Below are 21843 nucleotides of genomic sequence, written 5' to 3'. Positions count from 1 at the left end.
TGCTCAGTTCTGATCTTTGTCGTAGCACACACTGAAGCAGTCTCAGTGGTGAGTACCAGCTCCCCTCTCTGATCTGCTGTGGCACCAGTGGCCACCACCACATGGAGCTGAACTGTTCACCTGACTGCTCTGAATGCCACAAGGTGGCAGGGCAGCTAAAACTTGAGCACTGAGGATCTAAACAGCAATAATAAAAACTACAAGCTATTTAGGAATATTTAGGAATAGCTGGAAGAATTTTCTTCCATAAAGATAGTATCTCTTCTACTCAGCTATATACCAGACTAGTTCCTGAGAGGCTCACATCACCACTTTCAAGGCAGCTGTTTAGCTGTCAGGCCAGAGAAGATACTGGGCAAGGAAAGGGACATTGAGCAAAAGGAGACTCTCAGCAACACAGGAAAAACTGGACTATGAATTCTAGGGAACAAACCTGCAGTTGTGTTCCCCTTTGCTCTGTTACAGACCTCACCAGGAAATCAAGTCCCACTTCCCATGCCTGGAAAAGCTGTGAAACTGGCATGAACAAGTACATCCCACCAATGCTAGGCTGAAGGCAAATAAGCAAGTGTACAGACAGGCACATCATCAGAAAATGAGCAACAGAAAGGGGGTCTGTAAAGTAATGAAACTATAAAAAGCAGAGGTTAGGCACAGAGGAAGGTAGGCTGCATCTGAGCAAAGAAAACTGAACAATCAAAGACAAGAGAAAAAACCTGTGCCTAGATTAGGGCAAAGAGAAGAATCTCAATGGAAAATGCTGTTCCCTGAGAGGGACGAGGCAACCAAGGAAGGGAGAGCTTAGGTAAATCACACAGGCCAGAGTGGCTGGCCAAGGAAGATCACTTGGGGAAGAAGGTACAGGACTAACTCTGTTTCCTGAGCAGCTGTACAGCATTTGCTGCACTGTTTCAGTGAGGCAGGGATGGCCAGGGGCCCGTGGCTCTCCACCCCGTGTCCATTACCTGTGCTCCTCACCCCGCGTGCAGCAGACAGTCCTCCAGCGCTGACATCACACACAGCACAAAATGGAGGCCTGCAGAACAAGGCACTGCTTTAGCCTCCCCCTGAAAGCACCTTCCTACTGCTCTTTCAACCCCCAGCGTGCAACTCCTAAAAAAGTCTCTCTCTTTTCTCCCATCCTTATCTCTGTGCAAGTGAGAAGGAAACATTTTATTAAAGCACTTACTGGATTATGGTGCTGAGCATCTGCTTTGCTGCCTTTTCCTTTTCCAGTGGAGCCAGCAACACTGCTGGAAGGAAGCAACCTGCTTCCTAGAAGGGAACCAAGCACAGAACAATACAGAAATAATCAAGAGGGTATCCCAGGAGCTGCACACATAGCAGGTTTTACCCCAAAGTTTTCACAGATCTGTGGCTCATCCACAGGTAAGAGTGAAAGGAATGTATCTGTGCCCAAACTGACTAGTGTTACCTTGACCTATTTATCATTCCAGCTTGAAACATGAGGAAAGTGACTGCTTTCATTTCATTTAAAAAAAACCCATCAGCCACTGGTTCCAGACAATCTGAATGCCTTATTCCCAAGGAGACACATTTGTGAAGCAGACTCTAATCTTACGCTCTCACGATGTTTGTCTTCCTTTTCCCTCTGACCCCTCCCTTGAGATTCCCACATCTGACCTCAGGGTTTAAGGAATTTGCCTCTCATCACATATCAACACCATGGCAAAACCAGGGATTAAATACTCCACAAAACTCACAAATTACAAGCATTCTTTTGTTTTCTGTAATCAGTTTATATTCACCATAACACAACAGCCTTCTTAAACCATTCTAAATTTATTCTTAAGTGATTCTCCATTCTATTCATTCTATGGTTAAAACTACTAAATATGGTAATTTCATAACCAGTAACATTTGTGGGAGTTTATGCATAAATGTGTCACAACAGTAAATCTGTATTATAACTCTTTTCTTTAAATCAGAGGAAAATGGAAAGAGTTTGAATTAAAGAATTTATATCAGTGTGGAATGTGCTAAGGGGTAGAATGAGCAGGTGAATACCTCTGATGGCATATCTAGCTGTCTTTCAATTAGGAAAGTGAAGAAAGCAAATGAGGGATTCCTGCAGTAAGATGGTAAGCTAAAATGCTTTTCCCAGGAACACTTTTTTCTTTTTGACTTATATGTCACACCAGTATTTTCTAGGAAACAGATGAGATGCAACTATTTTTTCAGCATTTTTTCCAAGGTAGACTATCCCCTTTCCCAGTTTCATTATGTAATTTAAAACTGAGATTTAAAAACTAAACTGGTAAATCACTGCCAAATGTTGCTAAACTCTGGTTTTAAAACAACATGAATTTACAGTATGAGGGTTCTTCTCTATTTTGTGTATGTCCCAGGTCTACTATGCTGAAATTTAATTATGATACATGCTTTTTGTAGGAAGTGACTAATAGGCCAAGTAACTGAATAAAAACACACCTAACACTACTGGAAGTATCTAAGGGTTTAAGGAGAGTTATAGCTGAATTTTTATCCTGCCCTTGAGGCTAGGGGGAAAGTCACCTCTGCCTCATGTGATATGCACTGGCACATGAGACATGTTGGTGCTTCAAAGCCAACTCAGAAAATATTTTGGCAATGGCAGTTCTCTATGTCTTGATCTGGGAGCATGATGACCACACACTGCTGACATTTTTCTTTTCCTTTTCCTGTAACTTTGCCCTCTCAATCTGAAAGCAAATTGGAGAACCCAAGAATGTGTGCATGGGTTAGGAATGCTTGAATCATTCAGTGTAGGATCTGGACTCACAGTGGGCTTCCATTAAAAAAAAAGTCAGTTCAGACTGATTTAACACAGTGCATTAACTGTGGCTGAATAGTTCCTGGATAGCTCAATAAAGGGCAAAACTAAAACACCAGGATACTGCTCTCTGTCCCCAGGCTTGTAAAACCTAAAAATTATGTTGAACTTTACATTGCATTCTCTGTAATGATTATTCTCAGTGATGCCTAATAATGATTTATATACTGAGAGACAATAAGGAGTGAGCAAACAGGCAAACTATCTGTGAAGAGTAGCAGAGGCCACTGGAAAGCATCCCTGCCTCCAGCATCCACAACAAAAGAGGAACAGAAGTTTCTGCAAAATATCTGACAGTATCACATCTTCAGTGGTGTTGCTAAGATACAGACAATTTTAAGCAGGGATCTATCTCATGGCCACTCTTGATATCTCATATGCGGCAGCTGTGGAGCCTGAGACCTAACTCTTTCTTCAAAGTAAATTGGCTCCACTGTCTGACCCTTGTAATCTTTACAAACAATACTTTTTCACCCAATTCCTATAAAGATCTCACGGTTCCTTCCAACCAACTCTCTTCCTTGCCATACACATAATCCCTAGTATCTCTTACCACCTCAACATGCTCCTATTCCAGCCTTTCAGCAACAAATGTTAAGTTTTGCCTTTCAGTTTCTAATGACTCTCCAAACTCAAAAGATTAGTCTTTTCAATCATACTTTCCCAAAATCTTACACAGCCTCATTCTCAGAAACAGACTGAAACATTTAAACCTTCCCTAATTCTAGTTTAAGGCTGAAGCTCAACAAGAAGTGCTTCAACTCAAACCAGTTCATTTTAACAAAGGGAAACACAACTGCAAAGAGAATCTGAGATCAGGGCAGGTGATCCAGCTCCACAGCAGGAAATGCAACAGCTGTCCCTGCTACAGGACTGAAGAGAACTGCTAAGGACTATAACCATCCCTGCACTGTGAATGGATTCAAGCTGACTTTAATCAACTACATCAGCTTTAATCAAGTATTAGACTAAGAACCTAGCCTAGGCAAAAAACTCACAGTGCAGGTTAGCTCCCCAATTACCCACTTTCTCAGGAGCATACTGCTTTGTTCAGGAAGCAGTTCCTATAATCCCATATCCAAACTATCTAGTTTATATGAGAACTGCATTCAGAAATGCAACCACAGCTCTCCACAGAAAACACATAAACACTTTAATTCTTTGCAGTCTACTGTAACTCCTTTTGCAGTACGTACAGCGCTATTTATTCATGCCCCTGAAACATTCTTTCCCCACTAAACTTTGCATGGCAGCTTCTCTCCCCATTTTCCTGGACTATCATCTACCTGTGCTTCTAAAATATTAAGTACAGCATACAAAAGATTTGGCTCAACCTCTCATATGCTTCTAGAAGCATTAAGTAGAGGGTTTTTTCTATTTTTCTTTCTTTTTTACCTGGTGAGCTAGAAGTACTGGGTGTGCAGTCACTGTCATCCAGCCACATACTCTGAACCATTGAATCCTGTTTTGGAGGGCCCTTAAGTGAGCACATCAGCTCCTGGAGACGGCAAAGAAGACGTGTTTTAATAATGCACCTGGTAAAATCAGGGAGGGTAGCCTCTGTTTGTTAGAGATCATACACCCACCCTGTCATTCTCCTCTTCCTCAGATGTTCCATTTTCCCTCAATCCACTACAACAACTGCTTACACTGGATGATGAACGTGAGAGTGGCTGCATCACACAGTATCCTGAAGTCTGACTCCTGAGCATTCTGTGAAATGTAAGCATTCAACATCATCATGCTTATTGTTACACACAGGCTTAACTTTTTGAGGCATAGCTTTATTATACAGCAGTCAGAAACAGTAAGAATGAAGTATTCATCCACAGCTAGTTTTTCCACCTAGGAACAGAATTCAGGTGAACTGGCAGGCATACCTTAATTTCTAATTGCTACATCACTTAGGAGAAACACCAGTTCTCTGTCTCCATTCTAGATAACTGTATGAAAGGACAAGTCTAAATGAATTTTTAAGGCACAGACCTAAGTGTAATAAAGAAGAGTGAGTCAAACCACCTGCATTTAAGTACTAAATACATCTAGACATTCATTAAAATCAACTGATGCCTTATTTTGGAGATCAGAGATTTTAAGACAAATAAAGCATGAAAAGGTTTTAAACTGAGTATAAAGGGCAAGTGCAACCTAGTCTGGGCCACCCATTCCCACAGCCACTCTCAGGCTGTCCTGTTTGGTCTTATGTGAAATTCCAGACAGAACAAAGGGCCCATAAAAAGCATACTTTTCATGTCATAAAGCTTATAAATTGTTACTGCTGTTTTCTGTACAGGTGTTAACAAGAGGAGGCAGGAAAGCATACAGACATTAGCAGTGTAATAGAACAGTTAAATAAGAAAGTTTAAGGAAGCAATGGGGAGGTAGAAACACATTACTGAGATCTGCATTATTGCAGGATGTCTCAGTGTCAAACTATTTAGGATCAAGTGCCAAGCTCTTGCACAGACAAGTCAGAGCCTTCCTCCTGCTTACAGAAAGGAACACACCTAGGACAGTGTTCCCATCCCAGTGATTTTCCATGTGCCCAGCTGCTGGTAGACTGACTCCTGTAGGTTCATCCCACTAAAATTTAGCTCCCACAAGGCCATTTAAAGGGGACATTCAAAGCAAACTGTATTGGATCACTTTACCACCACTCTCTCAAATAGAACAGACACTGAGGTAGCCTAGTGCATGTTTCAGATCTATCAGAAAAGACCCTTTAAGGTCAGCTCTTCCCAGCTGAATTTGGGATCCATTGCTTACAGTCATCCAGGAGATAGAGCAGTCCATGAGGCTGACATGCTTATATAGTAGAAGGTGCACTGTGCATGTGAGCCTCAAATTTACGGTGAAATACTCACTGTCTGCATAAGAGACCAGCTAGTAAGAGAGAGATGAAGTGCTTAAAAATGTTAAGGAACAAAAAAACAGAGAGGCAAGAAAGATAAGACACCTTTAACATACTAAATATATTTATTCCTTCAGAAACACTGCAAAATGTGGCCAGTCTTGACCTACAAGCAGTAATGAAACCTAAAGTCCCAGGCATATTACATGCCAGCATGCAACAGGGAGAACAGTAAAGACAGGGCCAATATAGGCCAAAGATATTTCCTCAAGAGATTAGGAAATATATTTCGGAGGAAATGAAGGCCAACATGCTTCTCCCTCAGCAGAGCAAATCAATAACATGAACCTAAGTGAACTGGGATCTAGATTTCCACAAAGTATCTCCTCCTCAGCACCCTTCCTCAGCAGGTTTCTCCATCCTCCTTCTCTGCACTGCATTTCTTGACCTGTGTCAAGGCACTAGAGACAGAGGTGGAATTGTGTTCTTCTGCTCTTGCCTTCTGCAGGCCAAACTATTCTCACTCATCTGAGGGGAGAGAAGGGAAGAGAAGGGGTCACACTCAAGGTGGCCTCCATTCCCCATCATTAGTAGAGGTTGGTTCATTGGCTGCTGATTGGGCAATGGGAAGGGCATAGAGCCAAAATGCTCCAACAGGAGCTATCTGTCCATCTCCCTCTCACAGAATTCCTGCTCCAGGAACTGCCAGTGGAGCGTTACTTGGTGCCACTCGGTCTCTCCACAGTCCTTGAGGTCCTCTAAGTACATTCATGCTCCTCTTAGCCAGGACTCTGATTTCACCCCAAAAGTCTTTCCAGTGTCTTCAGTGAGGTACCCAATGACTGAGTAGCATCCGGTCCACTCCTGATTGGCTTGATGTCCCCACTCAGATGTGTCTGAGGAGGGAAAACACACATACAAAAAACCCATGTACTCTTCCTAGGATATGGACATACACAGTACAGTGCTTGATTTCTCAGATGCAACCCAGAAAGTCGTCTGATCCTCAAGAGTTCTACTACTTGGTTACATAGGCTGGGTTCATTCTTTTGAGTCTGTCCCTTGGGAAGAAGGATTATTTGGAAGGCTACCTGAGCAGTAAAGCAAAAAAACTAAGGGCAATTGTCCCTGTATGTGGGAGAGAAGACACCGTTAGCTGAAGTGAACAATGCAGTTTAATGAATTGCTGGCTGATCACTGCATAAACGTGTGTTAAACTCAGCATGTGAGAAAGTAAGTGCTGCTTTGCCTCTACTGTAAAATAATTAATCTATTACTAATGTGTTCCCTTTGCATTTATTTCCAGGCTGGTTTTAGTAGAACACAGGTGAAGAGGTTGATCATTCCAAGCTTGAATCTGAAATGATTACTTAAGACCGGTAGCAACATGCTGGACATTTCTGTGGTAACAGAAATTTCTTGTGACTCTATGGAGAAAACCAGGTGTGGATTGATGACACACTACCAGGGATAGCCCATTCTGTGATCTAACAGGGACTACATAAACTATTCTAGAACCAGGCAGAACTCTTTTGCATTGGAAGTATGCCTACATCTTGATCCTGGTTTCATAACTGATGAACAACAGGTAGGCTATTTCAGCAGAATGCCAGTAAACTGTCTCCAAGACAGATTTTACACTCCCAGCCTTTTCCTGCAATATTGAGCTAATACTGTCTTGCTGAAAATGGTGGGCTTTACATGGTGGAATTACATGTTCTTAATTCCCTGTCCCAGATGTCATGCAAAAAGTATGGCTGCACATGGGCTAGTCCCTAACTCTGAGATCACAACTCTGACTAATCACTAATTGTGCAAAATTCCATGCTGCATCCCACCTTGTAAATGAACTTGACAGGAATGGGCTAAACCACCACAGCTACGAAAATACTTCTTTTTTTTCTGGTGATCCTAAGTGGTTTTGAGTCCATGACTGGGAAAAGAATCCTGGGGACAGAACTAGACAGACTGGCAAATCACACAAGTCATGCCTCATGTGCATAAACAATATTCATGCAAGTACTGTTAGTAAAATCCCATGCTGTGTTTGCTCTCTGAAAGCATGTGGATACCAAATTGAAACAGCCACTGCAGCAGCTCACCTCCTCAGCTGATGGAGAATGGGGGCTGGCAAGTGGGGGAAGCAGAGTTCTTGGTGATTATACAAGGTAATCAACTATCTAATCAGAGCAAGAGTCCCTCGCACATGCCTGTCAGGAACTTCTAGTTCACTAACAAGGTCCCAGGCAGGATGAGGAAGGGAAGGTGGAATGATGTGGTAATGCTGGAAGATGGGGGGTGCTGACCAATCAGCAGTTCCAAGTCCTGCATTCCCTCTAGTCCTTAGCTGCCAGAGCTAGCACCTTAAATGGTCTGTATCTCCTAGATGTGCTCCCATCCTCCTCCACACCAAAATTCTGGGCACGTATCCAACCCAGAAATTAGTGCACACACAAAAACATACCAGAACTCCGCACCTTAGCTGTGACAAAATTCAGGACAGCATACAACCGGGTAGCTGAACTGCTGCAGATGGTCACCAGCTTGTAATTCCTAGGGAGCATTGGGTCTAGTTGGAAGGGAGGCCCTTCCTTGTCAAATTTGGCACCTGTAGCAACTATAACCATAGACACCTGCTTCTAGGGCACCTCCTGAAATTTTATTAGGAGTCTCCCCAGTCATGAGAAAGAGAAATGCCCTAATACAAAGAACTTGGTATCTTTTTTGCCACAGGTCTCATCCAAATTCTCTTGAAAAAAATTAAGTGTGGCAAAGTGTTCCAGAAAGTCAGCTGCAGCCTTTGATTTAGACAGGGTGTTCTGGAATCATGTAAATGTAAATGGGTGGTTTCCCTGAAGTATTCTAGGTATGATCACATCCCAGTATAATATGGCTTAGCAGCAGCAAAGCTCCACTACCAGGAAATTGCATTTTTCCCGTTTTTGACAACCAGAAACTGGAGAATTAACTTGCAGACTACTGCATGAAGTGTTTTGCACATACCACTGGGTGTGGTATGGCGTGCTTTAGCAATGAAACATAGGTGCAATACATGGGACCGTGCTGGAATCCTGCTGTAACACTTCGGGAAGACTGGAGACAGGTTAGTTCACGCTGGTTGGGAGCAGCGGCATGAATCCTGCTTAAAGGGGCAGAACTTGAATACAACCCAACATCCCAACATACCCTTGTCCAAGCTTCTCCATGAAGCTCCAAAATCACTCCACAGCAAACTATAGAGGAAACATACACATGAGTAAACATGGATAATTGGACAGCTAGGACTTTGTGTACCCTGTTGGATGCAAGCTAACATTACAGTAAAGATACAACCAAAATCAAGTGGTCCAATCTTTTATCACAGTCTTTTTAAGAAAGCTGAGTTCCTGACAGGCTCTGAATTACTGTGCCACAGCCAGACATCCAACTTTTGAGATGCTACAATGCCTGATGTGGACAATTTCAGTACAGCCTCCAACAGAGCGAGACATGCACCACACTTAAGCCAATACCAGAGACAGTGAGCATCTTTCAAATACTGACATTTATTTTCAACTCACTTGCTCTTCCTGATGGGGAACTCTGGAGAGCTGGGACTGGATGATCCATCAGACTTCAAGTCAAAGAAAGTTCCTGGACTGTCCAACACCCTCTGTATCCTCTCTGCGGTGTCTCTGCTGGGAGAAAAGAGAAAGCAGCTATACTCCAGGGCCAGAGTTAACTACCATCTATTCTAACACTCCCTTACAGTAAGACACAGTACAAAGCTGTATCTCCTACATACATGTAAAAGGGAAGCAAACACAGTTGTGCTGAAAAGGGCAGACTCCTTAGACTGTGACATGTGACATCTAGAAATGGCCAACTTTAAGCTCCTTTTGAATTTATATAAAAGCCTAAATTGGTTTCAGTATTTACCTTTAATTTTTTAACTTTTTTTTCTATCCTCCCCATATCACTGGCCTTAAGAAGCTATAGGATTTACTAGAGAGTTTAAATATGATGGTTACGAAAGTGTTACTGCTACTAGGACTTGTCAAGATACCTCTGAAGAAAGCTGTGTGAGTAACTGAAATGAAAGGTACATTTAATTAAGGAAAGGAAAACTAAGGGATTTTGGGGTATTTTTTAGGGCTTCAGCGATGGAGTTTGTCACAAAGTTCTTCCTCTGCTCTCTTGGTCAGTTGATCCTATCTGTGCCCCTCAAATCAGAGTTTCTGATACCCTCACTTATGCTAATACAATTGTTTGTGAGATTGGAAAAGTACCCTGACAAAAAGTAATTCTAAAATTAAAACAACCCTGAAACTCCTACGACACACTAACAAGCGGGATGGACTGGGTCAGCTCTGTCAGCAGAGCCTGCATATTATTAAGTTACAGCTCCAGGGTGAAGTCACAGGTGACACCTGGAGCTCACTGCTTCCAGAAAGGGAGCATGCTCCAGCCTCTTTCATTCTTGCTGAGTGCAGTTTCCACCAGTCCTAGTACCTATCAAACTTGTCCACAAGCCAGTTCATGGCAGAACCTGGCAGACAATTAATCAGGGAAAGAAAGTTGATACTTTTTCTATTTGATTAATGGGCTGACTCTGTTCCATGAAAGACCCACTAGGGATCTGAGCAATCATCACAAGGAATAGTCAGGACTGGGTAGTTGAAAGGGACAGAGGGGAACATCTGCTTTCAGTAACAATGAACTGTTAAAGCAGTCACTGCTGAAACTGCGCTTTCAAGAATGACCCAAGAAGTCTTTCAGAAAATACAAGCTAAGGCTCCCTGTTCCTCACATCTAAGTTTACAAGTAAGCAAAAGGAAAGCTAAATAAGCCAATTAGTTCATCAGATCCCTCCAAGCAAAGAGCAGGGAAAAAAAAAAAAAGAAAAGAAATCCAGGGGTTTTCCTTGCAGTAGGAAAGTTTTACAGATCCTTCAAGGGGATAGAGAAGATTGTTGTACACAAAGTAATGGAGTGAGGGACACAGCTGCCTAAGGTACAAAAGTATTTAAAGCAGTGAGGAACTGTGGCTACTATGTTGGCTTAGACTGTTACAGGGCAGTTGTCTCTGAAGATTTAATTTTTCTGAAAAAAAGTTCTATTTTTATTCAGATTAGGTCATAGGCACCTCATTAAGAAAGAAGGGAAAATACAGTAATTTTCTCCTAAAATAACTAGTTTCCACATTAGAGATGACTTTCCCCCTTTTGCCCCCAGTCTTTAAGCTGTTTCCTGGAATTCTTGCAACTGGGAAAACTGCATATTAGATGCAGAGCATTCATGTGACTTTTGAGACTCGTATAATCTTCAAAAGGTGTCTCAGCTAGAGCTGAGAGAAATTTATAATTTAACTAAATAACCTTTTCTGACCAGTAGACAACTTTTGAATGGTTATAATTCTGTCAAATATGCCAAATCACTCCTTGAAGCTGTATAGTATCCATTAGTTATAATTATTTCTCAGACGATCTAATTTAAACACTAGTCATTTTGACTTAAAGCTTTTTTTAAAAAATCCTTTAAGTTACCAGAAGTTTTGCCTATTTGAATACTTTAACATGAAAACAAACAAACTATCAAGCATTCCCTTCCCAAATACCAGCCTTTCATCTGACTCTCTTCTAAAAGTGGTGAGTAAAGAACAGGAAACTCAAGAGTCCTGGATCATACTGCATAATATTTAGGAGTGTCTTACAATGTTCCTCCACCCATTTCCTCCATTCTTCCTCCAATACTGATTCTCTCCAACTCCAAACATCCTCTTTTAATTTTGTCTGCTTCTGCTATTGGCCCATTTTTCCATTAGTCAGTAATCAGTCCCTTTTCTTCCTATTCCAACCATTTCCTGAAATTTCAGTTCTCTTTCCTGATGGCTCCCCTTCTGCCTGTATGTGCCTTTCTATGTTCCTTTTCTCATCTGCTCTTGGATTTTTTTACCCTCTTTGTCTCATCTTCCCACAGCTCATACCTCTTTTCCTCCTGTATGTTTTCAATGCCAATGGCACTACTCCGTCGCCCATGGAAGCGGCTGGCTCGAGTACGTGATGGGCTCCTACCAGGCAAGGCAAAAGACTAGAAAAAAGGAAAGCGTGACACAAAGGAGAGGAACAAGGCAGGAAAAACTGTGGAGAACTGAAAGCACAGGAGAAGAGTTTGCAACCTGGATCCAGATCTTCTCCTTTACTCTGCAACACAAGAGCTCAGCTCCACCTGTGCAAGGAGTACTTTCTGTCAGCAAGCAAGAGCAGCCAGGGCTTACAAAGGTGGTGTGAGAACGGTACAGAGATAAAGAAACAAAGGCAGAACACAGCCAGTATGCAGAGAAATGGGCTTGGGAAGGGAGGTATCCCCATAATGGTGAGAGGAGAGGCAGAACCAGAAAGGTAATGAAAACCAGAAGTTAAAGGAGCAAAGTAGGCAGCAAACCCAAGTCATTAGTACTCTGTGACCTTGTTGTATTGACATAAACATGCAACCAAGTAAACTGTCACCAAGAAACCTTCACACTGAAGGGCACCTTCTTGGCTTACTCAGAGATGGTTTTTTTGTAGTTTGCCTGTATTGACATCACTAGTGCAGAGATCACAACCAGCTGGATGCATTTTGGTGAAGGTAACCATATTTTCAATATCAGAAATATGGATCCTCTTCTGGAAAGATTTGTTATAGATTTTTAATTCATTGGTCACATATGTTTAGTATCCCTATCAAATAAGAAAGGCTTTGATAGTGACTAGAAATATTCATTCTTTTTCTCACCCCAAACTTTATTAATTCTGCTGTTTGTCCCAACATGCATATTCTATTTACAGCAAAACAGCACCTTGAATATCTTATGCACCTGTTTATATTACAGAAAATAGTCTGATTGGTGAAATCGAAGAAAATGAAACAGTTCTAGTGTCCTTACGTCCTCAGCTCTTGCCATATGGCAATACAGTACCATTCCAGCCAAACCACAGTGTATGCATTTTTTAACACATGGCACCATACAGGATCTAATCCAGGATAGCAGAGATAGATGTCTGATGTAGAACCATGTTTGGCTTTCTTCTCCCAGTCTGCATCAATCTCAGCTCTAGTTTACACATGAACTGGGGCTAGAGAAGGGCACAGACAAAACAGACTGCAACACATGCTGTCACCACTTGCGAAATGGGATGATACAACAAAAAGATTCACAGTGGGACAAGAGGACAAACTAATAGGGAAAGAGAAATAAAATGTATGAGTGGTTACAAAGGTATGCCGGGTTCTCTTCTTACAGCCCACCCGAATACCTTACCGCAGCAATGGCCTTAGGGCCCTCGGCGACACTCTGGCTGAGGGCAAGGCCAGCTGTAGCTGGGCGGCTGGGCAGGGTGGCTGGCTGCTGCTTTCTCATGGATATCCCCATGGTATCCAGGCTCTGGCTGCGGCCTCTGATCACCCGCTGAACAGGAGGGAGGCAGGGAAACAGACAAACACAGATATACACATAGAGACAAGCACATGGTAGGGTAGTATGAGAAGCACCACAGATTGAGTGGGAAGTTGTGACAGACCGACACCAGAACCACACAGATCCTAACTCCTAGAAGGCAGCACCTTAGGTACTGCCCAGTTTTGGTCCTAGCTGATTCATGGAGCTCCGGGAAGAGCTCCTCCTCAAGTATATTCTCCAGTTTTGCTTCCCTTCTCCTATTGCAATGAATAGAGAATTCCTCCCAGTATCCCTGCATACTGGATAAACCAGTGTCACCTAGAGCACTCCTATCCAGTACAGGCTATAAAACACAAAATCAAACTCCTGTTCAAGGCTGTAAGGTTCAGTCTCATATGAACTTGAGTTTTGGTTTCAAGGAGAAAACAGCCATATCAAAATCTGCAGCATTTGAAAAAGCCATTTTCTGACTTAACTCAGCCTCTTCCAGCCTTTTACAAATGTCATCTGTGTACACGACATGCAAATCACAGCATCTGCTAGAAGTCAGAAAAGGACATTTTGGGGGAGTTAGTGTAAGACATGGATGGGTTAAAATTCATGGTTAGCAGCAAAGGCAGTTTGTGTGTAAAAATACCCCTCACCAAAGCAACCCAGACCTGACCAAAGCTACGCACACAGCAACCAAACCTATACACGAACAGGTTAGTTTTACAGACCTTAACCATTATGGTGGTCTAATTAGCCCACCATATAAAGCCATAAAGGCATCTGAAGAAATGCTATTTATAACACATCTCTCTTTTCAGACAGATAACTTATGATATAAAACAAGTGGCAAGGCACTTGCCACAGAAGTGGAAAAGGGCAAGTAGGTAAGATAGGAAAGAGGATATAGGATTCTCTCTACATAACCAGTTCAAAACTCAGTTTCTCAATTCATACAAAAGCTTTGCTTTCTCATTTCAATCATCTTGATCACTTTTAAAAGAAAGTTCTGTCACCTAGGTTATCAAAAAATCAACAAAAAAAAACCCCAAACATGTCACTTACAATGAAAAAGGGAAATTAACTCTGGCTTTTAGAGGGTAATTAAAGCATCACAGTTTTTCTAGACAGTACACTCCCAGAGAGCTTGGAAACTCCTTCAGTGGCTCCTGCAATTCTTTCAGTTACAATGAAAATGAATTGAAAGAGGTCTGCTGTAGGAACTGAAAGCCCCTTGCTCCTAGTTATTACAGTTCCTCTTGAAAACACTGACTCCTTTTTCTGTAAGTCATGGAATAAAACCACATCTGACACTTGACACCAGCACAAAGCATAAAGTGTTTGACTTCTAAGGGCCAGTATGGAATTCTGGACCACACTGTAGGTCTGTAGAAAGGCTCACCTTGAAGTTCTCGAGGAAGCCCCCACTGCCATTCTCTATCTTGTCATCCTCCCCTACAGGTAATCCCATCATGCTGCGGCTGCGAAGCTGCAGCTCCTCAAAAAGGCTCTCCAAGAGGGCACTCCGTGTTCTTTCCTGCATCAACATTGGGAATGAGAACAGCCTTTATTGGGAGCAGAGATATTTTTTTCCCTGTTTTTTCAGTGTCTCACATCCTTTTTAAAAAAACCCCAACAAACAAACAAAAAGCCAAAGGACTAACCATGACAACAACAAAACCCCATGAAAATGACTTTAAACAATATGAAGTGGTTTTAACTGCATAGTTACAGAATATATTGCAGTAACACCCAGCCCTTTTAAACTCATTCTGAAGCAAGGCATAAAGGACAGTTCTTTAGAGCTGATGAAACAGGGACATGTTTTTTTCTAGATCAGGCAACAGCAGAGTCTGGAACAGAATTTTGGTACCTTCAACCAAAAAATCAGTGATACCAGCATGCATCCTGTAGCATAATACTGAATTTCAGCTAATACAGAATCTCCTCCAGCAAAATGTATGTTTCATATTCCCATCCTTACCTGAGGATTAGATCTTTATATTAAAATCTACCTGTTCATATTCTATCACACCTGCTAAGAAATATGAAGGAAGTATCCCATAACATATATAATCACATTTCATCAAAACAAAACACAAAATTAGAAGTTGGAAATTTTACCGTGTTTTCTTTATCTGATAATAATATATTTACTATATATGTATATAATTATAATTTTTAATGGAAGCAGCCAGGAATTAGACCCACCTCTAATTTAGCAAATTTCTCAGCTCGATAGCAGCTGTACTCGGCATTGATGAGCTTGACCAGAAGGAATTCACGAAACTCTGTACTCTACAAGACAAGATGAAGACTAGACTAAACTGGAGATGAAAACACTAATAAAAGTATCACATTATAAAAGCTCTGTTTACAACTGTTTGGACCTCCAAAGCCCTCTAGCCAGACTGACAATAGCAACTAAGAACACAAGCACGTGCACCACATCCCTTGCCATCTAACACTCGACCAGAGACACAAACCTTTTTAAATATGGCTGGATTTGGCAGAGGGGGTCCAAAGAAGGGGACATCATCTCGGGCGGTGACTGAAACCTGAAATAATATAAGGAGAAAAAAAATGAGTATCGGAACACAAGTGAGACCATTAAACTACTATGATATATATGATTCCTCCTAAATAATTTACATATAAAAGAGATGTAATACAGTGTCCTGTGCATCCCCCCTCTGTTCCTGAACTCAGTGGATTTGCTCATTTATCTCCCAGAAATTTAGTCAGCTAGATGTGCACACGGTAAGAGCAATAAAAAAAAACCCTGAACTGAGTGCTTTTTAAAAAATTATTTTTAATAATAACTAGTATAAGCAGTATATTTAGGAACAGAAAAATGGTCCTATTCAGCCTGCAAGATTAACCTCCACTAGAAGAATCTCTGTCAATTTGCTTGTACTGGCCTATTTTTTTTTACAGAGAATCCTTGGTGGAGATACACTGCACTTTTAGGGGAGTATCTCAGTGCCACTGCCTCTCTGAGTCACAGGTGATAAACATGCAAAAGCTTTTCCCAGGAAGAGGTAAGTTTCATTTGTTTCATTTTTAGCATGCTCCTACCTGACATACCAATGTCTAAAGCCATAAGTGAAAAGCAGTCCAGCCACTTGTTTCTTCACAGCACCTACCTATAATTGTTTGTAGCTATCTTACCAAATACATCCAGTACTACACAATATTTCACTGTTATTTTTTTTGTCATGTTTGAGATGAAACAAGACCATTATTTGTTGTTTCCTACAAGGGGGAACTATGTCATAACAACCACAACTGCCTCAAAATAACAAATAAATGTCACAGAGCCACTGAGAAGTGTGAGTTTAATGAGAAGAAGGAGGAAATAGCCTCTTGATTTAATTCAGATTTCTCATATTTTAGACCACCTCCCCTAATTACAAAGCCTCCATCTCTCTCCTAATAGATATCTGCCAGTTAAAATCCTGCTTTGCATTTTTAATTTTCTGATTGCAAAAATTAATTCTGTGAAATAAATTCCATTAATATTCCAATTTAACAGTAGGCACTAAAGCTTAAGTAAATGGAAGTAAGGGATGGCAAAGAAATCTTCCAGATGGCAGTCTTTTCTGTACTACAATGCTCTCAAGGCAGCATCAGTCAAAGCCCCTTTAGAAAAGCCTTTACAGAAACCTCTGCATTGACTCTAGGGTGACTACTAGGATGATTTCTTCTTCATGGAATGAAGCAGTCCTATTACACTAATTAAAAAAAAAGTACTGCAGACAGGCAAAGATGAAAACAATGGCAGAAAGACACATGACAAATAGCAAGCTTTCCCAGCTATTTTCCTGTCATTAAAAAGTCCACTGAATTTTTGTGCCCTATAAAACAGAGAGCATGAGGAGAAATGGAACCCCATGGCCTGATCAACACAAGGCTTTCACTACAAACCAGCTGCCCAAAGCATAGGGAACAAGGGAAGGTGGCTGCTCCACCACCAACACCCTCTGGTGGAAGAGGAGATGGGGATCCTGTCCTAATTTTGATATTCTTGGTGTTCCTGTAGACCTCCAAGGCATAAGGATTCACCATCACCAAATCAAATCCCTACATAATACAACACTTAGCGCTTGGCTTAAAATGTTTCTACAATGGAAAATTCATCACAAATCCAAGTTTCTTTACATTTTCTGCTCTCTCAACATGACTGAAAGTTGAACATAAAGTTATACAGATATCCATACAGAGTCATGTCAGACAGAGAACGAGTTGTGTCCAAAGGCTGCAGATGATTAATTTGGGCTGTAGCAGGGCTCCTTTCAGCTGGAGGGCCCTAACAGGTAACACTTCCTTGTCAGATGGGCATCAGTTCTGGAATGCTCAGAAGCAGGTGTAGCTGGCTTGGATTGCATAGTTAGGCCAACCAGCTGTATCTGACCTGCAGCCTCAGGCAGTGCAAGCTCCAACCACTGTGCTGCGCAGCACGAGAAATGCAGACATGAATTTTACCTGACTAATATATATATAATGTAAGCAAGACAACCCCCAAAATGGGATCAATTGTGCCTTGTGCTCTTCGATGTAAACAAAATTTTTAATCTCAATTCTTTCTGCTTCAATTCCAAAGCCTTAAGCTTCAGAAATTCATCAGCTGCTTTGTAAAGCGTACAACTACACTCTGCTTTCAGGTGTAGATACTCAAGAAATCAGGAAGAGATCTGGCTGAACCTGCACCTCTCCCAAAGGCCCAAGAACCAGTTTCCACTTCAAGGATCAAAATCAGTACAGGTTAATCTATTGATCCTGGTTACCTTGTAGAGAGTGTCCCCAGTGGTGCTATGAGTGAGCTGAACTACCACATAAGCATGTAGGAAATTAGAAGCAATCATATCAGGGACAAAAGGTGTACTTTCATCCTGGAAAATGATGGCTACAATGTCATTCCCAATGTGACGCTTCCGCTGAAGCTGGAGAGGAAAGAAATAATGAAGAGAGAAGGCAGGTGAAAAAGAGCAGAACAGTGAGCTGGGACCTCAAGCACCAGTCTGCCTAACATCTCAAACCCATCTGTACCACCAAACCCCTCGTCACTACTTTTGCCATTACTCCAGCCATAATTCCCAACATTATACAGTTAAGTCATTCTCCCCTCTATTCTCCCCTCTATCTCCTCCTTCTGATACCTGCTGGGAATCTCCCTCTGTGAAGGGCAGCTTTGTGGACACATGAAACATGATCTCCTTCCCCCGGAAATTTGTATAGACTGACTCGGTGCCTGTTTGACCTCTGGTAACATCCAAGCCTCCCCGGAACCTGAGCAAATCCACACCATAGGTCAGGCAGTAGAGAAATGAGAGAGCAGAGAGAAGACAGACAGTATCAGTAACTAGTACATCAGGACTATCAAAGGTACTTTTCAGGAAATCAGCGATAGAGAGGCACAAATATTCCCCAAACCAATGCACTGACTGAAGCCGCACCATGTTTGTGCTGGTGAACATACCAGCTTGCTAAAAGCTATGAAGCTAAACCAGGGATCCTCAAGGTAGCTACTTTCTTTGGCATTCTTCTGAGAAACACACTCCGTATCTTAGAACTACAGAAGGCATGGGCTGCCCCACAGAAAGAGCCTGAAACAATACTGCCCCATACCACCGTGAAACTATCTTGTATTTGCACTGCCAAATAAAATTATTCTTGGCTGATACTGTGGGTCAGATTGAGATACCAGGAGACCTTTAAATCAAAATACCAGCAGAGACCTAAGCTCCAACTAGTTCCCAGACATGATGGCTGACAAAAGCATCCGGGGCTTCTTCACCTGCACTGGGATTTAGAAGACAGCACTTTTCTAGAAGCTGGGCTGTAACAAGAGTCCCAGCCTCAGAACACATGATGTTCCCTAACTTAATCTGGCTTTCCAGCTGCACTGGATACGCACCCACGGAAATCCTGCAGCTGAATCTTGTCACCAAGGAAATCCAGGAACTCCAGGAAACCCTGACTCTCTACTGTGTTACTGAAGACTTCTTCTTCAGTTGTCTACAGAAGGAAAGCAGAAGTAGTAAGAAGCACAAGGAGTACAAAGAACAGGCAGTAATTTCTATAGACAGTTCAACCAACAAACATCTCTGCTTGAATACATTTGCAATCTGGGCCACCCGTGGTCCTGGAGTCCTCTGCCTCAGCCCCAAGCTGCTATGAGGGTTAGAGTTAGGGCTCAGAGATCCACAAAGCCTACAGCTCCAGGGACCTGGGGGTGGAAGAGGCATGCCAAGGGCAGCACAGCACTGGACCAACATCACTGCCTCCTCAACCTTCACCTGGCCCACCTGTGATGCTGGGGACTTCCACCTCAGCCCCAAGCTGTCATTAGGGTTAGACTTAGGGTTTAGAGATCCACAAAGCCTACACTGCCACAGACATTGCAAGTGGAAGAGGCATGCCAAAGGAACCACAGAACTGCACAAACACTGCTGCCTCCAGGCCACTGCTTCTGGGCAGTGCAGACCTTGCCATTACATTCTTTAAGCTAAGAAAACTGACTCTGCATTTTTCCTCAAGTAACATGGGATCTGATGGATCTTACCTGTCCAGGTTTCTGGTAGATGACTCCAAATTTGAAGTTATTGCTTATGACATGTTCATCAAATGCAACAATAAGCTGAGAAGCCTGAGGTAATGAAAACAGAAATTCAACTGGATGCCATTAGCCAGAGCTTGATGGAAAAGTGATATACAGAAATATCAGAACACTGTACCTTGGGATAGAGGACAGGGAAGAAGCGTTCAACATTCACATCCTCACACAGTAGCTGTTGAGTGAGAGAGACAGGGAAACAGAAGTGTGATTATCATGTGCCCTGGCTTGCTGCAGGCATGAGAGTGTAGACACTGTTTATAATTATCTGACAGGAGCCCCTTCAGGCAAAAATTCTGAGGTAAAATTAGAAGAGAAAGAAGAGAAGGTAAATGGAAGGATAAAAGGGAACTATATGATAGCTCTACTGGGGAGTAGTAGAAGGAGAGGGAAATGGGAAGACAAGGGTGAAAGTAACTTGAAGAATGAGGCCTTAAGACAAACAGGCAAGCATGAATCTCACCTTTGCCATCTGAACAGCATTGGGAAACTCATTCAGACAGGAAATGGGAATTAGATCATGTTTGGTGCCAGTACGAGTCCTGACACAAAACAAAAAAGGCATTAGAGACATGGCTGAAGGGAGACACAAGCAACACTGGCTCTTTAAAGAAAGAGTAGCCATTTCTTCAGAGTATCATTAAAGCAGTTAATTCCAGAGAGTTAATTTCAACCCTGGTGCATAAAATCAATGGAAAAGCAAGGTATTTTCAGTTCTTACTGCCCATCACCTGTTGTGGTGAGCAGAGGAAGACAAAACAGGAGCCCGTAGTCTCTTTGCTCCTTTGCACTCCTGTCTACCTTGAAGAAATATTTTGCTTTCCCACACACACCATTTTCACTCACAGAAATCTAAATATCAAAATACAATTCATGGTCATAGAATAATAAGGGATTCCCACGATCAATGAAGGCTTGAAAGATTGTTAAAAGGTCTGTTAGAAACAGCCTAGGAAAGCAGAGTAAAGGAGGTAGAAACTGGTGTAGCATTGTTCCAGAAAGCTGACAGAGGAAAGCTGCCTTCCTCTTTATATGTGTATTTAAGGAGAGATATCTTTCTAAGGAAGAAGAAATATTGGGTTGTCAAAAGCCTCTTCAGACCATTATAAACAAGCTATTGAGCAAAAAGTACTGCATATAATAAAGTATCTTAATAGAGCAATAACTACCCTTTTGTTCCTTCCTGGTGTCTTCCACATAGGAAGATAAACATTCCAGGCACAGCTCACAAACAGGCTCTCTCTTTATTCCCAGATTATTGCTGGCAGTCTGGAGCATTCTCTGCAGACACTCAAGGAAACCCACCAGTGATTGTCTTATAGCTAATTCCTATGCTGTAGGAACCCAGAGTGCTAGAATATTTCTCTGCCTGTTTTTAAGGGTTCTTACCCCCCTGAACAACACTGTTTTAACCTCCAACCTTGGAAAAAATTACCAACAGTCAGACAAGAACTAGAAAATACAGTGGTGTGAATTAGGTGATAGACTACTATGTAAGATTGTCACAGGGTGAAAAATTTAGAGGTTTTGGGCTTCTCTTTGTAGTAAATAGATAAGAGTAAAAAATATAAAAATGGAGGATTGTTTTTGTTCTCTGGACCTTCTTCTCCTCCTTCTACTACTCCATGTTCTGCAGTAAAAGTAGTTTGGAATGTCTGGATAGAGAATTCTGCAGTTCCTGCCCGTGTTACTGAATAATTGGTAGGAAAGTGAAAATAATATATGTTTTTAGTAAGTATTGTTAAATTATCTTTAAAAAGCCATGTAAATCTTGATAATTGGACTTCCCTCCTGCTTTCTGTGCTCTGTGTTATGCCTGGGCCACGCTAGTGGCTCTGTTCCTCTGATAAGACTTAATAAACAACTATCCAGCAGCATTGAAACTCCAGGAAAAGTCTCAGTTTATTCTTTGAAACTCCTTGCAAGGACTTTTAGAAAATTCTCTCCCATCGGGAGGGATTTGATTTACAGCATGGTTCAGTGTCACTATGCAACCATTTTCTTCCCTCAGTCCTGAACAAATCCTTGTCAGTGGCAACTGTACATCACTTGGTTCCAGTAGCATATTGCCTACTGGGAGTGCACCCAGACTGTAGTGTGGTAAAAAGCTCCTCTGCAGCAGCCTCTCACCTACGC

General features: G+C 41.9%; 1 protein-coding gene across 7 annotated transcripts in view; it reads right to left on the bottom strand.

The window, feature by feature from the left end:
• The window catches only part of LOC309571504 (rap1 GTPase-activating protein 1-like), a gene marked incomplete at its 3' end in the record, with an annotated part of 40748 nt that overhangs the window by 1044 nt on the left and 17861 nt on the right, over positions 1-21843 (bottom strand). For 2 of the 7 annotated variants that reach the window (XM_082279039.1, XM_082279042.1), the window contains 15 exons: positions 20171-20249; positions 19829-19882; positions 19657-19740; positions 19009-19109; positions 18251-18380; positions 17879-18034; positions 15578-15649; positions 15303-15389; positions 14494-14628; positions 11649-11752; positions 9245-9361; positions 4420-4546; positions 4229-4331; positions 1190-1275; positions 966-1036 (listed from right to left, as the gene is read on the bottom strand). In XM_082279039.1, coding sequence (XP_082135165.1) covers positions 1013-1036; positions 1190-1275; positions 4229-4331; positions 4420-4546; positions 9245-9361; positions 11649-11752; positions 14494-14628; positions 15303-15389; positions 15578-15649; positions 17879-18034; positions 18251-18380; positions 19009-19109; positions 19657-19740; positions 19829-19882; positions 20171-20249 — 1459 coding nt within the window. Of the gene's footprint in view, positions 1-965; positions 1037-1189; positions 1276-4228; positions 4332-4419; positions 4547-5902; positions 6581-8870; positions 8918-9240; positions 9362-11648; positions 11753-12965; positions 13113-14493; positions 14629-15302; positions 15390-15577; positions 15650-17878; positions 18035-18250; positions 18381-19008; positions 19110-19656; positions 19741-19828; positions 19883-20170; positions 20250-21843 lie in introns of those variants that run through there. The other 5 variants (XM_082279040.1, XM_082279041.1, XM_082279043.1 and 2 more) reach the window with 5 other exon arrangements.

Source organism: Coloeus monedula (assembly GCF_965178545.1).
Source record: "Coloeus monedula genome assembly, chromosome: 3".
In the NCBI taxonomy this organism is placed as follows: Eukaryota; Metazoa; Chordata; class Aves; order Passeriformes; family Corvidae; genus Coloeus; species Coloeus monedula.
This window is presented reverse-complemented; position numbering and strand designations above follow the sequence as displayed.